Source organism: Argentina silus (assembly GCF_951799395.1).
Source record: "Argentina silus genome assembly, chromosome: 16".
In the NCBI taxonomy this organism is placed as follows: domain Eukaryota; kingdom Metazoa; phylum Chordata; class Actinopteri; order Argentiniformes; family Argentinidae; genus Argentina; species Argentina silus.
Window position 1 is genome coordinate 12,785,707 of NC_139670.1, and position 15,000 is coordinate 12,800,706.

The window sequence follows — 15,000 nt, forward strand, 5'->3', positions numbered from 1 at the left end:
GTTGCTTCTTGGTGATGGTGATGATGATGATGAAGAAGAAACAGGAAGCAGCCCTACCTTGATCTTTAACCTGGAAGTTGGTGGTGACGAGGGGAGGGGCCTGACCCCTGACCCCGGTGGTGAAGGGCTCGACGCACTTGGCCCGGTCATCCTCAATCACCTGGATCTGAGGGAGGGAGGGAGGGAGGGAGGGAGGGGGAGAGGGGGGAGGCAGCGGGTCAACATAAGAGTTCGCACTTTGACACCACACACACACACACAGCTATTCTATCTATTCAGACAAACGGTAAGAGTTGTCAGTCAGACGTCAGATCTTTCATCTGAAGCTGAGGGACTCCCCTGAGGAACCACGCACACACACACACAAACGCAGACACACACGCAAACACACACGACCAGCAGGTATGAGAGGTGCCAGTGACCGTCATCTATGATGCCGGACCCTCAACACCCCCCAAAAACAATTTTACTCCAACGCCTGGAAGGCTGGAAGAACAACAACTCAAACCTGGCCTTCGGGGGGAGGGAATTTAATTTTTTTAACGTGTCTGGTTAACTTATTTGCTCTCAGCGAACCTCACAGACAGCGAGGCTCGGCTCCGAATCAAGCTCGGGTTCTCCCGGTCATCCCGTTGTCAACGAAGGCCAAGTTTGACGCGTTGGTCCACCGCACCTCAACACCAGACGACCTCAACGTCGACCTGGAAGTGCTAGCGATCGCGGCTACGTTTAAGAGCGCTAGGAACCGTGGGGTGAGAAAGGAGACACTGCAGGCTGGCATGCTGGGTGTGGGGGGGCGGGGCGGGGGAGGGGGAAGGGGACACAGAGCGCACCAATGACCAGACCCAGGATCCAGGGAGAGTGAATGGTTGGCTGAGGCCAGCACTCCTCCAGCACGCGGTAAACTATCGTCGTCACAGCCACCGTATGCAAGTGTCTTCCCAAAAAAATCTCTCCCCTGGACTTCCACTCAATGTCACAGAGACATTGATGTGCTCAGTGGGTGGGGAGGGGGAGAGGGGTTGTTGACATGCTAGGGTTGGGGGAGGGGGAGGGGAGGGGTGTTTAGAGCAGAAGTATTCAAAGTGTCACAGGGTAAAATTGCACAATCAAAAAAAGAAATCCTCGATAATCAGGATGGAATCTTAAAATCCCAAACATTCTCAGACGTCACAATTATAACCGCTAAGCGGTTAGGAATCTACATGGTTACGGTTGCTATGGCAATGTCCCCGTAGCGAAGCGGTAGAGCAGGGGGCCACAGAAGGAACTTAGCTGAAAGAGTTTTGAATACCACTGATCTGGAGGGTGACAGGTTAGGGTTAGAGGTTAGGGTTAGGGATGTTAGCGTTAGTGAGGCGGGCAGGACAGGTTGGGTGGGGTGGGGTGGGGGGGGGTGTGTATGGGGGGAGGTGGTGGGGTGGGGGGGCAGACACACAGGAGACTTACTGGGCTGGGGATAGCATCTGGGTCTATTCTATGTCTGGATTTCTGCACAGCCGGCAGGTCAGTCCCTTGCTTTACATTCAAAACAGATTTTGTCAGGCAAATCAAAACAAAATCAAAATTAAAAAAAAACACAAAGAAAGTTAAAAAAAGGGGACAGAAAGAGAAGAAGAGGGTGAAAAAGACTTCAGCACAGGCAGCTTGATTGTTAGCACCCCGCCCTTCCCTGCCCCCCCCCCCCCCACACACACACCCTTTTTGTCCAGAATAGAATATGAGAGTATTGATTGTTGATTAGTTATACATCCTGAAAGATGCAGAGGCAGAAGCAGATTCTCTATGTTTGATGCACATGCTGAGCTCTGACACACACACACACACACACACACACACACACACATCTCTCTCTGTCTCACACACACATCACTGTAACCATAGATCTTAAGACAAGGTGTGTGTATCTAGTACTGGACTGGGGATGGAGTTTGTTTGTTTGTGTGTGTGTGTGTGTGTGTGTAAGTGAGTGAGTGCGTTTGTGTGTGTGTAATACAAAGCTGGGGGATAGAGTTAGGGGTGTGAGTGTGTATTACCGGGCTGGGAATGGAGTCAGGGTCAAGTCTTTTTGATGCAGGGGGAGCGGGTGCCGGGGCAGGGGGCTGAGCTCCGTAGTTTGGTTGCCCCGGATACTGGCCTGCATAGCCAGGCTGGGGGCCTCTCACCTGGCCAAACGCACCTGAGGAGAACACCAGACCAGTCACACTTCAGCTGCACACAGGGAGGGCTTTAGTTCAAAGGTAGTCATTTTTCCTCCCCCCATGGGATTTTTTTAAAATAGCTGTTAATAGCAAAAAAAAGTGTTGTTATGCATATAGGCTTACGGTCCCCCCCCCCCCCCCCCCCCCCCCGAAAGTCAAAACTTACGAACAATGAATACGCTGATTTAGAGATTAGAGAGCACATGCTACTTAAGTCGGACAAGAAAACGTACAAGAAACTGTCTTGAACCGGATGCAAGTTGCGTTCTGACGACACGCTTCAGAGCCGTATAGGCTATCAACAGGTCACAAGCACGTGATGTCATATTTTAGACTAGCTGACTAGCTAGTGTGTGTGTGTGTATATGTGTGTGTGTGTGTGTGTGTGTGTGTGTGTGTGTATGTATGTATGTGTGTGTGTGTGTCAGAGAGAGAGAGATCAGGCTGGGATCTAGCTGAGGTGTACTCACCGTTCTGCTGGGGGGGGTATCCCCCCTGCATGCCAGGTTGCGGGGGGCCCTGCTGCATGGTGCCTGGGGGTCCGGGGGGCAGGTGGTTGGCCTGCTGTGACATGGATGTGGGCGGCAGAGGGGCTCTTGGAGGTGGGCCAGAGTGGTAGGGAGAAGGCTGGGACTGCGGGGGCTGGGGGGGCATGGGCCCGGGGTACTGGGCCGGTGGGCCAGCCATGGGAGGGCCAGAGGGATGGTAGGGGCCGGGCTGAGAGGAGGGGGGGGGACCTCTGGGGGGGAACGAGGACTGGGCAGAGGGAGGAGGCCCGGCGTAGCCAGGCTGGGAGACAGGAGGAGGGCCGGAGGAGTAGGGGGGCTGTGCAGGGGGGAAGGACTGCTGGTGCTGGGACACTGGGGGGGCCTGGGCTTGGCTGGGGGGGACAGGACCGGAGAAAGAAGAGGGGAAGGGTTGCTGTGAGGGAGGCGGAGCGGAAGAAGGGAAGGGTTGCTGTGAGGGAGGGGGGCCTCCGTAGTAAGACTGGGGGGCAGCGGGCTCACTGGGGTGGGGGGGCTGGGATGGGGCAGCGGACATAGGGGGAGGAGCTTGGGTGTAGGAGGGAGGGGCAGCAGAGTAGGCAGCACTGATTGGAGGCTGAGAGCTGGGGGGTTGGGCTAAAGAGAGAGAGAGAGTGTCAGTTCAGTGGTTCTCAAGGACTTTTCAGTCTTTTCCTGTTTTCAAAACAGGATGCCGTTTCCATGATTTGTCACCGTGTGACACGCAGCTCACACAGTCACTAGTGCACGACAGTTTAAATAATTGACACATAATCGCCTCACCGTATCCTGGGCCGGCAGGGGTTGGGGGGCCAGACCCGATTTGCATGCCAGTCATCTGATTGGTGACCTGCTGCATGTTGGGCGGAGCCCCATACTGCTGGGGGTAGGAGGGATGCGGCCCAGAGAGGTTCATCGCCCCCTGGTTGTATGGCTGACACACGGCAGGCCTGGACACAGAGAACATAGTCAGCAAAGAGTCCTGCACACACCCCCTCTCCAGATACATTAACTAACTAACTAACACACACACACACACACGCTACTGATCTATCTATGGTCTCACCTGTGAGTGGGCTGGGCCATAGGTGGAGGTCCATTCTGGGTATCTCCCTGAGCGTACTGAGAGTAGGCCTGGGGGGCAGAGACTGGGGGGGCCCCAGAGGTAGGGGGACCCCTGATGGGACCTGAAGGAGAGAGAGAGAGGGAGAGAGAGAGAGAGGGAGAGAGAGAGAGAGAGACAGAGAGACAGACAGACAGACAGACAGACAGACAGACAGACAGTGTGTTAGACATCTGTGTGTAATACATTTCAATAGACAGCTGAGCTGATGACATTTTTTTTTTGGGGGGGGGGGGGGGGAGACCCCACTGCCACCCATGTCTGTAGTTGCTACATAGATGTCTAGCGTAGAAGACCATATTAGACGTCTGAGACGGGGGATGGAAGCCAGTGGTTCCCAGATGGCGGGTCAGGATCCACTGGCAGGCTGCGGCTAGTCCCTTTTTTGAGTCGCAGCTAAATACTGTGTTACGGCTTAAAAAAAAAAATAATAATAAAAAAAATAATCTTGTTCATTTGGCGAGGTCACAAAACAACTCTAAAGGCTTTAGGTGAGTCACCATTTGGCAAAGCAAATGTACCAGTGAAGCCAATGACCAGAAGGGTGTGGGAGAGGGAGAGGAGAGGGAGAGAGCAGAGAGAAAGAAGGCAGTTTACCTAAGTCAATAGGAGAGGACAGGTCAGAGACTGGGTTTGCTGCCACAGCCTTAGAGGGAAAGCTTGCATAAGGAGAGTAACCTGAAATACAAGAAGAGAGAGATGGGGAGAAGAATACAGGGGGAGGAAGAGAAATACGTAGAGCCGGGGGGTGAAAAGTAGGGTCTGGAGGAATACGTACACACACACACACACACACACACACACACACACACACACACACACACACACACACACACACACACACACACACACACACACACACACACACACACACACACACACACACACACACACACAACAAAGGGAAGGGTGGGTGTTCTAAAGCCGTAGAGTTGTGTGAATGCTTGAACCATAATTCAGGACTAAATTGAGCTGTTTCCATTGTACAAACACAGAACATGATATGACCTTGATGAGTGGTCCAAAACAGACACTGTAGAAACAAGACAAAGAAAGGGACGCTACCTTGCCAGGGTGACAGAGAAAAATAGTGGACTGACACACACACTGTGACACACAGACAGACACACACACACACACACAATGGCTGTACCTTGAGGTGGGGCCCCAGGCTGGTAGGCGGTTGCTGGGCCGTTGTAGGGAGCGTAGGGGGCAGGGTAGCCCCCTCCGAGAGGAGCGTAGCCAGGCTGGGCGTAGCCGGGCTGGGGCTGGCCGTACGGAGACGCCATGGGAGTCTGCTGGTTCACATTCATCCTCAGTTCATCCCTGAATCTGACAAGAGAGAGAGCGACAGACAGAGAGAGAGAGAGAGAGAGAGACAGAAAGCGGGTCAGTCATCAATCATCAAGAGTTGGGTCAATTCTGGCTCCCTATGCCGAGAGGTGCACCGGGGCCTGTGGAACCAGGGGCGGCGTAGTGATTAGTGAACAGAGAGGCTCCTCCCGTCACTCTGGGTTCCCCTGGGTAATAGCCTCCGCTCAGCACTGGGGCATATGCCCACGCAAAACACTCCCCTGACCCTAGGTACTGAAGTCAGGGCAACTGCAGGACTGCACCCAACACCTCGTAAAACAAGAGGCGCATCGCCAGGTGAATTCGTCTCCTCTTCTTCCGTCCGCACTGAGGCGAGTGAAGGGGAAAGGTGAACGGACAAGCTCAAGAGAGCGTGCGGCATTGTTTCCACCCGTGTGTTTAGATCAGTGCAGGCAAAGGAGAGAGACGAGGTGAGGCAGACCCTCGAGATCTCGACGTCTTATTCGGCGTCCTGCGCAAGCCACACCTGCACTGATTGGTGACACAGTATGTCTACGCGCCGGTAGTCACTTCGCATTCCCTGCGTCACCGAGGAAACACCTTTATTAGCTTTCCGTGTTTGTGAACGCCACGCCTTCAGACTGCACCTTACAACCTGAGGCCTCGGCTTGCTTAGCATTCACAAGCACGGCAAGTGACAGAAAGACACGTTCTGCCACTTCAACCTCTGGAATTAGTTTTACATAATGCACATAAGGCACCCAATGTCTCTCTCTCAGTGTTACACAAATGTCCCTAGATAGGAACGCAACAACTTCCCCAAGCAACACAGAGTGAGAGGTGGAAAAAGGTTATATGGAAGGAAATAGCCAATTCAAAAACGTTTCTAGACACGTCAACTAAACGTAACGTGCAAAGCTGGGACTTGAATGATCTATCCATGAGATGACGTTCACTCATCCACACATGTTGGCGGCAGGCCAGCGTCTCTTCGAATCAACAAGTCTAGAGCTAAGCTATTGGGCAATCAGACGATTTCCTTGTAACAACAACAACAAAAAAGATATCAATTAGCTCATTCGTACAGTGGCCAGCCACAGCCAGAAACTGCCCAGGACATTCAACGCAAAGCCATGGCTTGCTGCCGGCCTCATCCAACAACGCCGGAATTCACATAGCTCGCTAGGTTCCTTAACTGAGGTGTCAATATCGTCTGATGACAACCACTGGTTCAGACAACACACAGCCCTTTTCAATAATTCATTGTCGCAGGTGCCACGGTTAGAAATACAATATCGCTGGATCGTGGTAGCGAGAGGGGCCTGCTGTTGAATGACCCACATATTCCTGGTAGGATGGATGGAGCTGTCAACCGTTGCCAGCTGAAAGGATCACCGGTGATAACGTCAAGTTGCCAATACTTTCTAATCAGAACAGGTTGACAGTGAAGCAAATGAGTGAAAACGAGTCATCACGTGACCGACTGACAGCGCTGAGCAAGAGTTTGTTGGAGAAATAAGAGGTTGTTAATGTGGTTAGCGAGCAAACGTTAGCTAGCGCAGGCACAATCAACTGTACTAGTTTCAGAGCAGAGGGGTTGTTAGCTAGTTTGCGAGCAAACAAGATCGCATTTCGCTACCAGGCAAACATTATGATTTCTTGTCAATGCTTCTGCCCAAAGTAAACGGAAAATGGTAGTCAGTCAAAATGTCATGGGGGTAGCTATTAAAGCTAGATGAACCAAACGGAACTAGTGGCTAACCTTCATGTCAGCTGATTAGTTAGTTAGCTAGCTAGCTATGGAGTTTGGGCCTACACACCGAGTTTCATGATGACATTTCAAGAACTGGATCATCAGTTGAAATCGGATGTAGCGAGCTAGCTTCAAGCGCAGTATCCCCCCCGCTAGCGAACATAGCTCGCTATGCTAGCAGGTTCACTCGCTAGCCTGCTAGGCTAGCACAGAATCCTATGTTTTCTTTCAAGGAATGTCACCACGTTGCGGTCAACGTCGATACCCACCTCCAAAAGTGTTGAATATAGAATCAGTTGTGCCCTGTTCAAAGCCGGTTCTGAAGGCCGGCGGCCGTCAACTGTTCACCGAGAATTCACCGATGTCGTCCCGGGGTGTATCACTAATCCCTTCCTCGGTTTCTCTCCTGAAGCGGACATTCACCGGAACCACCGTAACGGTTGTGCCACGTCCACATCCGGACACTGCGTCGGAGCGACCGGAGCAACGACAGCAGATCAACAGCAGCTGACAAGTTCAGCACTCGGACAACGCATACGTCGTTCGAATGATCTCAAAGTTTCTGTCTTTCTTTCGAAACAGAAGAAAGTCAGGTGTATAATACGTAGGCCTACCTACCATGGTCTCACTGTTTTTGCTTGTAAATCTGTCTTCCTATTCACGTACTTTAGGTAGGGCTTGCAAGGACACTTGACCCTTCGCTACCTTGGAAATTGGAACTGCAAAAAAATAAAAAATCACTGTAGGGTATATATTTTTAATAGAGGTAGGAGGAATTTAACTGTTGGCTATCAGCTTCCCTCAGCCATGACATTGTGAACTTCACCTTTTTTTTTTCTTTTTTTTTTTTTAATGTAGGACACAATACGATCCAATGTGTTCAGTTCCTAAAATACCCCCCTCTCTTCAGACCCCCTCTCCTCCTGGGGCATTGAGGGCAGGTGGAGACAAAGCCCTGGGGGCGGCTTGGCTGGGGGTCCGGTGGGGGGGTGGGAGAGGTTATTTTGGGATGATATATCAGCATCCCCTGGCTGGAGCGGCGGAGTGACATGACAAGTGTCGAGAACAGGAGCAGGGTAGGAGGGCCAGGGTATAAAACACACACACACACACACACACTTCTTCACTCTGTGCTCTCCCCCCGACCCCCCCCCCCCACACACACACACACTTCTTCACTCTGTGCTCTCCCCCCGACCCCCCCCCCCCCCACACACACACCCGCCGACACAGCATTCCACTGTGAGGAGACGGACCAGTGCCCCCCCCCCCCTATCTCTCTCTCTGGGTGAGTAAGTGGGCTGGGTCCCAGATGAAGTGTGTTAGTCCAGAGAGCTGGGACACATATACACACACACACTCTCTCCCAAACAGCCAGGAGAGTGGTAGTGTATACCGCGGGAGTGTAAAGAACGAGAGACTGGGAGAGCAGCACACACACACTCTCTCTCTCTCTTTCAAAACGGAGTGTTAGCGTATAGTGATGGTGCGGAAGAGGTTGTGGTCTCCCAGTCTGGGGGGCTCCCTGGGGATTCAGACTGCAGGGGGGAGCAGAACATCAAAGACCACTGCAGGTGGCCAAGGTACGGTGTGTGTGTGTGTGTGTGTGTGTTTAAGAGTGGGGTGATAGGATTAGAGAGGGTATAAGGGCAGACAGGAGTTGCGGAGTTGCAGATATCAAGTTTATTTGGATTAAAGTGTATTTGACACAGTGTCACAACACACTTTATAGAAGAATGGGAACATACAAGAGAAACATGATCCTAACAGTTCACAGATAAAAGAAACATCTAAAAGGAAGGAGTATGTGGTACAGAGGGGCAGCTGTTGGTGGTGGTCTCAGTGGTCAGACTGGAGGGTTTGTCTCCTCCATGTGGTTACAAGTCATTAGTGATATCGCTGCTGTTCTGTGCCCCTGCTGCTGCCGTGCTGCTTATGATTGATTGGTTGATTGCGTACGTGAGTTTGACAGACTGCTTACTGTACCTCAGACCTTCATTGCCACAAAATGGTTTGTTGTCATGGTGACTAGGTTTTAGTGTCTGTGGGTGAGAGTGGCTTACCAAGGCGGGCACATGACCTTTGACAAGGTTTCATCAAAAATATTGTGAAAATGATCCTGTGTGTCAAAAATATTGTGAAAATGATCCTGTGTGTATGTATGTGTGTGTGTGTGTGTGTGTGTGTGTGTCTGTCTGTCTGTCTGTCTGTCTGTCTGTCTGTCTGTCTGTCTGTCTATGTGTGTATGTGTGTTTAAGAGTGGGGTGAGGGGGATAGGGAAGGCGGGGGGAGGGGGGAGGGGGGGTATTATTGGGTACAAGGGCAGACAGGAGTTTCAAATGTCAAGTTTATTTGGAATTAAAGTGCATTTGACACAGTGTCACAACACACTTTATAGAAGGATGGGAACATACAAGAGAAACATGATCCTAACAGTTCACAGATAAAAGAAACATCTAAAAGAGAAGAACATCAAATAAAAGAGTATGCGGTACAGGGGGGCAGCTGTTGGTGGTGGTCTCAGTGGTCAGACTGGAGGGTTTGTCCCCTCCGTGTGGTTACAAGTCAGTAGTGATATAACTGCTGTTCTGTGCGCCTGCTGCTGCCATAGAGGTATAATTGATTGGTTGATTATGTTTCGAGTTTGACAGACTGTAGTTTGACTGTACCTCAGACCTTCATTGCCACAAAATGATTTGTTGTCATGGTGATTAGGTTTTAGAGTCTGTGGGTCAGAGAGGCTTACCATGGCGGGCACATGACCTTTGACGAGGTTTCATCAATAATATTGTGAAAATGATCCTGTGTGTGTGTGTGTATGTGTTTGTGTGTGTGTGTGTTCATGTGTTTGTGTGTGTGTGGTCATGTGTTAGTGTGTGTGTGTGTGTGTGTGTGTGTGTGTGTGTGTGTGTGTGTGTGTGTGTGTGTGTCACCGCAGTGAAAATCACTTTGTTCTCTCTGTGTCAGTACAATATGCCAGTGGGCCAAGATAAGCCCACTCTAAGAGCATAGTGATTGGGGAGTGAAACGCAAAGTGACTAAGAGGTGTGTGGTATGCGTATGATTGTGTTATCGTCGTGTGTGTGTGTATGTGTGTGTGTCTCTTCATATTTGTTGACAGTCCAGAATGTACCCCTCTAATCAGAAACACTTCCTGTTAAACCAGGACTGTGAACTCTCTGCCTCACATCATCATAAGCTGTCATGGCGTCCAGCCCCTCTGCTCCAACATGGAGGCTCTAAAAAGATAACGTATGTTTAAGTCTGGCTCCAAGGCCCCCCCCCCCCCCCTCCCCACCCCAATAACATGCTGGTAGACAAGGTCACCTTTAGGGAAGTTTTATCTGTCTTGTGTGTGTGTGTGTGGCGGTGTGTGTGTGTGTGGGGGGGGGGTCGTACATGCCTCAGATAAGCCCAGTTGGGAGTGGAGAGGACCAGAGGACCAGAATAGCTCATTTAAGAGGAGCTGGAGCTGGTCATGGAAAAAAGGCCTCTCTCTCTCTCTCTCTCTCTCTCTCTCTCTCTCACACACACACACACACACACTTTTTCGAGAAACACCTTATTTACCTCACAGAATCGGAATGATTAGCATTATCTCTGTGATGTTTTGGAAGTGTATGAGGTTCGTCTAGGAATGTAGATGATTTTCCTGCATGTTATTTCGGGTGCACAGGGAACACATTGTGAATGGTAGGTATGCCCCCCAGCTCAGTATGCCTGTGTGTGTGTGTGTGTGTGTGTGTGTGTGTGTGTGTGTGTGTGTGTGTGTGTGTGTGTGTGTGGAATGATTATTATGTGGGGGATGGGGTGCAGCTGTCCATACCCTCTCTCTCATGGTGCTTCCACACCACACTGTGCTGTGCACGCGCGTTTATGTGTGTGTGTGTGTGTGTGTGTGTGTGTGCGTGCGTGCGCGTGTGCGTTCATGCGAGCGACTGAATGAGCGAGCGGGGGGAGTCAGTTAAGGGAAATCATGGAGAGAGTCTATTCTATGACATCATTGCGCAGTTTGCCCAGTCCCCCCCCCCCCCCCCCCCCCCTCCCCGCCAGCCCCAAATGGGGGCGATGATTACCTCAAGAGTTATTCTACCACAGGTGCAGCCAGTGATCAGTAAAAGAGGCAGCGAGGACTGAGAAAGGGCTGACAGTCTTACGATGACAGTGATGATGAGGGTGTATATCTGGCCAGGTGGACTGAAGAATAGGTCTTGAAGATCATATCTCAGGCTTAGGACTTGGTTTCAGACCTGTGTGCTGCTGTGTGAGTGGGCTGACTTGCAAATCAGTCAGGACAAGAGTGACTCTGTCTCCCCCTGCTGGTTGACTTCACAACTTTCCCTGTCCATCTCAGGGGGGCTGTGTGGTGTTGTATGTACAGTCAGGTGTGTTGTGTTAGGCGATGTGAGTGAGGACTAACGCTGTGTCTCTCGGCAGGTGCGTAGGCGTAGTAAAGCCTGCAGGGCCGGGCTGAGGGAGGAGGATGAGCTGCTGGCCATAGAAGACCGTGTGTGCGCAGAGCTAAGCCACGCCCAGGCCATGACCCTCATCGACTCACACCGAGCAACCCTCAACCTCAGGGTCAAGAGGTCAGAGCACAGGAATAGTTATATACGCACGCACGCACACACACACACACACACACACACACACACACACATATCAAACATCAAAACACATCACATTAGATCTCTCATAAATGTATATATATATACACACACACACACACACACACACACACACACACACACACACACACACACACACATAAATCACACTCTGTATGCACTGTATGTACAAGCACACACACAGTGTGACCTCTACAAACATAACCATAACAACATGTAGGTCTATTAAACTGAATAGAAAAAAACGTACATGTATCAATGACAGGTCTCTCTCTGTGTGTCCAGGTCTCCCTCTGGGTTCCATTCGGTGGTTCTGACGGGCCGCTCCGCGTCCCCCCACGTCCCCATGAGAGTCCTGTCCCCCCCTCTGGCCCCCCAGCCCTCCCACCGGCCCTCGGTCCTGTCCCCGCCAAACAGCGAGGCCTACTACGGGGAGACAGACAGCGACGCCGACACGCAGACACACACACACCGCCGCCATCGCCGCACACCCCCCCACGCGCGCTCCCCCGGGCGCCATGACAACCAGCAGGAGTCGGAGGAGACCTCAGAGATGAGCGGGTACGAAATGAGATGAAGAAAAGTGTCAATAATTCTTTTTAATTCAGACAAAGCACGACAAGGCATCGCTGGTTTGAGCTGCCCTTGTACTCATTGATCTAGGATCGATTGATCGAGGGTCAATTTATCTTCCTCAAATCTTAGCGGAAAACGACAAAACTGACGAAGCTCAACTCGGTCTTCTAGAGCATAATCAGAACTGAATGAAATGATTAGGACCGTTGGCTCCTATTCAGTACGTCCTGGTTTTGTAACATCTGTCCTTCATCCCAGGTACGAGAGCGCCCCAGACGGAGGGGTTTCCCTGCAGGGGCAGTGGGAGGAGCCGGCAGGATCCGGGCTGGCGGGGTTTCTCCCTGGGGTGCCTCGGAGGGAGGTGGTTTATCAGCCCCCCCAGACGGAGTGGACACCCCCAGTCCAGCCCCCCTCACAAACACTCACACACTCCCCCGAGCAGGGGGAGACTCCTGTGGGAGTGGAGGGGGAAGGAGAGAGTGACAGTGGTTTCCAGGAGGCGGGGGTGTGTGTGGGCCTGACATGCTCACCGCTGGTGTCTCCTGAGCGGGCTAAAGAGGCTATGATGCTGGCGTCCTGCAGGCAGCTGGTTCCCATGGTGGGACCACAACAGACCCCCGTCAGCGACGAACTGGCAGCCACCTACAGGGAGAAGGCACGGCAAGCCAGTGAGTATACACCAGCAATACACTGCACCCTACACACTAACCAGTACAGTACACACACACACACACACACACACACACACACACACACACACACACACACACACACACACACACACACACACACACACACACATGCGCGCGCCTACATCCTGGGACAAGGCCCAGTCAGCCTGTGAGGATTTCTCCCTCTGGTGGTGTCCTACTGTAAGCTCAGCCTCTCCCTCTGCCTCCAGCAGTGTGTTGGGATGATGAGAGGCCCAGGGATGGAGAGCCAGAGAGGTATTGCCAGTTGCTGTCTCACTGTATCCAATGAATCAAAACCTTCATCTCCTATTTCTCTCCTGCACCCCCCCACCCCCCCACCTGCTCGCTCGTTCTCTAGCTCTACCCCGTTCTCTCCTGCCCCCCCCCCCCCTCACCCCCACCCCCACTCACCACCCCATATGAATCCTGTCAGTATTCTGAGCCCTTGCCTCATGGGTAGTATTTATAACCAGTAAAGCTGCATTCCCACAGCCCTGACAGACAGACGGACATAACTAGACTTACAGATCCACACAGCTGAATATGCACTGTGTGTGTGTGTGTGTGTGTGTGTGTGTGTGTGTTTGTGTGTGTGTATGTGTGTGTGTGTGTGTGTGTGTGCGTCTGCGTGTGTATGTGTGTGTATGTGTGTGCATGTGCGTGCATGTGCGTCTGTGTGTGTGCGTGTGTGTGTGTGTGCGTCTGTGTGTGTGTGTTATGCATCTGTGTATGTGTGTGTGTGTGTGTGTGTGTGTTGTGCGTCTGTGTATGTGTGTGTGTGTGTGTGTGTGCGTGGTGTGTGTCAATACACTCTATTCAATCAAGATTCAAAACCTTTAACAAGTTCCCACCAATAAGTTCAACAAGAAAAACAACTGAAGAGAATGTACACACAGCTCTGTTTCCACGTGTTTGAAACCAGAAACAAATTCATGACCGTGAACATCCATTCAAACCTGAATTCAAACTGCAGAGGTTTGACAGATCAGATCAATCCTGGGAACCTGATTCCTGCTGAGTGTTTATGGCTCAGTGCTGCCAGTGTAGACTGCTGGTGAAAGCCTGGTACTGACATATATACGGTCTATAGGTGGTCAGCACAGGATGACCAATGTGAATATGCTAAACAGGAGCCTGTGGATGAATGCTGGTTGTGTGTGATGTGATCAGAGCCTTTGGCTGGGTGAGGGCACAGTTGTGCCCAGTAGCTCTGGGCAGAGGACAGAGAGGGACAATAGTGACAGGCCACTGACAGAGGAGACTGGAGACCTGGCCTTTCTCACATTACACACAACACACAACACACACAAACGGTGCATGCACACACACACACACACACACAGACACAGACACAGACACAGACACAGACACAGACACAGACACACACACACACAGACACACACACACACACACACACACACACAGACAGACAGACACACACACACACACACACACACATACACACTTTAAAATCGGGGGGGGGGGGCAGAAGTATGTTTTTGCCCCCCCCCATTATTTTTGACATTATTTCAGATAACCACCATCGCCTAACTCATTTCAGAAGATTTGGTGAAAAGTACAGTAATATATTGCAGTCTGTCTTTTTATGGGAGAACCGGGACGAAAGTGACACTTTTCCAATTTCCTCAGAGATTGATAAATTGTAGCGAGAGCCACCATATTTTATGACAAACATAAACATCTCCTATTAGCAGTAACTGTAATATAATTTCTAGGTGAAATTAGTTTAAATTAAATAGACATAGTATGGAATTCAACCAACAGTCCTTTTGTACCTGCTGGCAGGGTGGGAGTAACACAGCCTTGGGACCAAAGTAACGTCTGGCCAGAAGTGCCCAATATCTGTCTTAATTCTCATATTTCTGGTTTGTAACGACTGTTACTTTCAACAAATGAACTATCAGCCATAATTCCATGTATGTGTTGATTGGACTAATCAATGCTATAGCGTCCTATAGAAATGTATGAAAATATTATATAACATAAAAATGTTGCGCTACCACCATATTTTGCCACAATATTAATTAGACTAATGTGGGTTACATAATAGCTATATTAACCATCATTTCCTCATCTCACATTCCTGGGAATGTAGCCAATTACTATTCATAAGCTGTCCTTGCACAAAGAGCGATCAGGGGCGTTCTGTTCTGTTGCTTTCGCCCCACTGCTCTCTCTCTGTCCTCTCT

The 15,000-nt window shown here is 50.9% G+C and overlaps 3 protein-coding genes across 4 annotated transcripts in view; 2 read left to right on the forward strand and 1 right to left on the reverse strand.

Moving 5' to 3' along the window:
• sec24c (SEC24 homolog C, COPII coat complex component) overlaps window positions 1-7,312 on the reverse strand; it is a 15,150-nt gene extending 7,838 nt beyond the window's left edge. The window contains exons 1-7 of one of the 2 annotated variants that reach the window (XM_083687462.1): window positions 7,164-7,312; window positions 4,981-5,153; window positions 3,771-3,891; window positions 3,488-3,654; window positions 2,672-3,322; window positions 2,037-2,179; window positions 58-166 (exon numbers count right to left, since the gene is read on the reverse strand). In XM_083687462.1, coding sequence (XP_083543588.1) covers window positions 58-166; window positions 2,037-2,179; window positions 2,672-3,322; window positions 3,488-3,654; window positions 3,771-3,891; window positions 4,981-5,140 — 1,351 coding nt within the window. In that variant the 5' untranslated portion in view covers window positions 5,141-5,153; window positions 7,164-7,312. Of the gene's footprint in view, window positions 1-57; window positions 167-2,036; window positions 2,180-2,671; window positions 3,323-3,487; window positions 3,655-3,770; window positions 3,892-4,980; window positions 5,160-7,163 lie in introns of both variants that reach the window. The other variant, XM_083687461.1, reaches the window with a different exon arrangement.
• Window positions 1-15,000, forward strand: part of bicral (BICRA like chromatin remodeling complex associated protein) — a 253,681-nt gene that overhangs the window by 198,357 nt on the left and 40,324 nt on the right.
• LOC310817105 (synaptopodin 2-like protein) overlaps window positions 7,256-15,000 on the forward strand; it is a gene marked incomplete at its 5' end in the record, with an annotated part of 13,867 nt that continues 6,122 nt past the window's right edge. Inside the window, 7 exon segments of the mRNA XM_083687539.1 lie at window positions 7,256-7,327; window positions 7,805-7,875; window positions 8,376-8,413; window positions 8,416-8,477; window positions 11,332-11,483; window positions 11,808-12,083; window positions 12,357-12,766. Coding sequence (XP_083543665.1) covers window positions 7,256-7,327; window positions 7,805-7,875; window positions 8,376-8,413; window positions 8,416-8,477; window positions 11,332-11,483; window positions 11,808-12,083; window positions 12,357-12,766 — 1,081 coding nt within the window.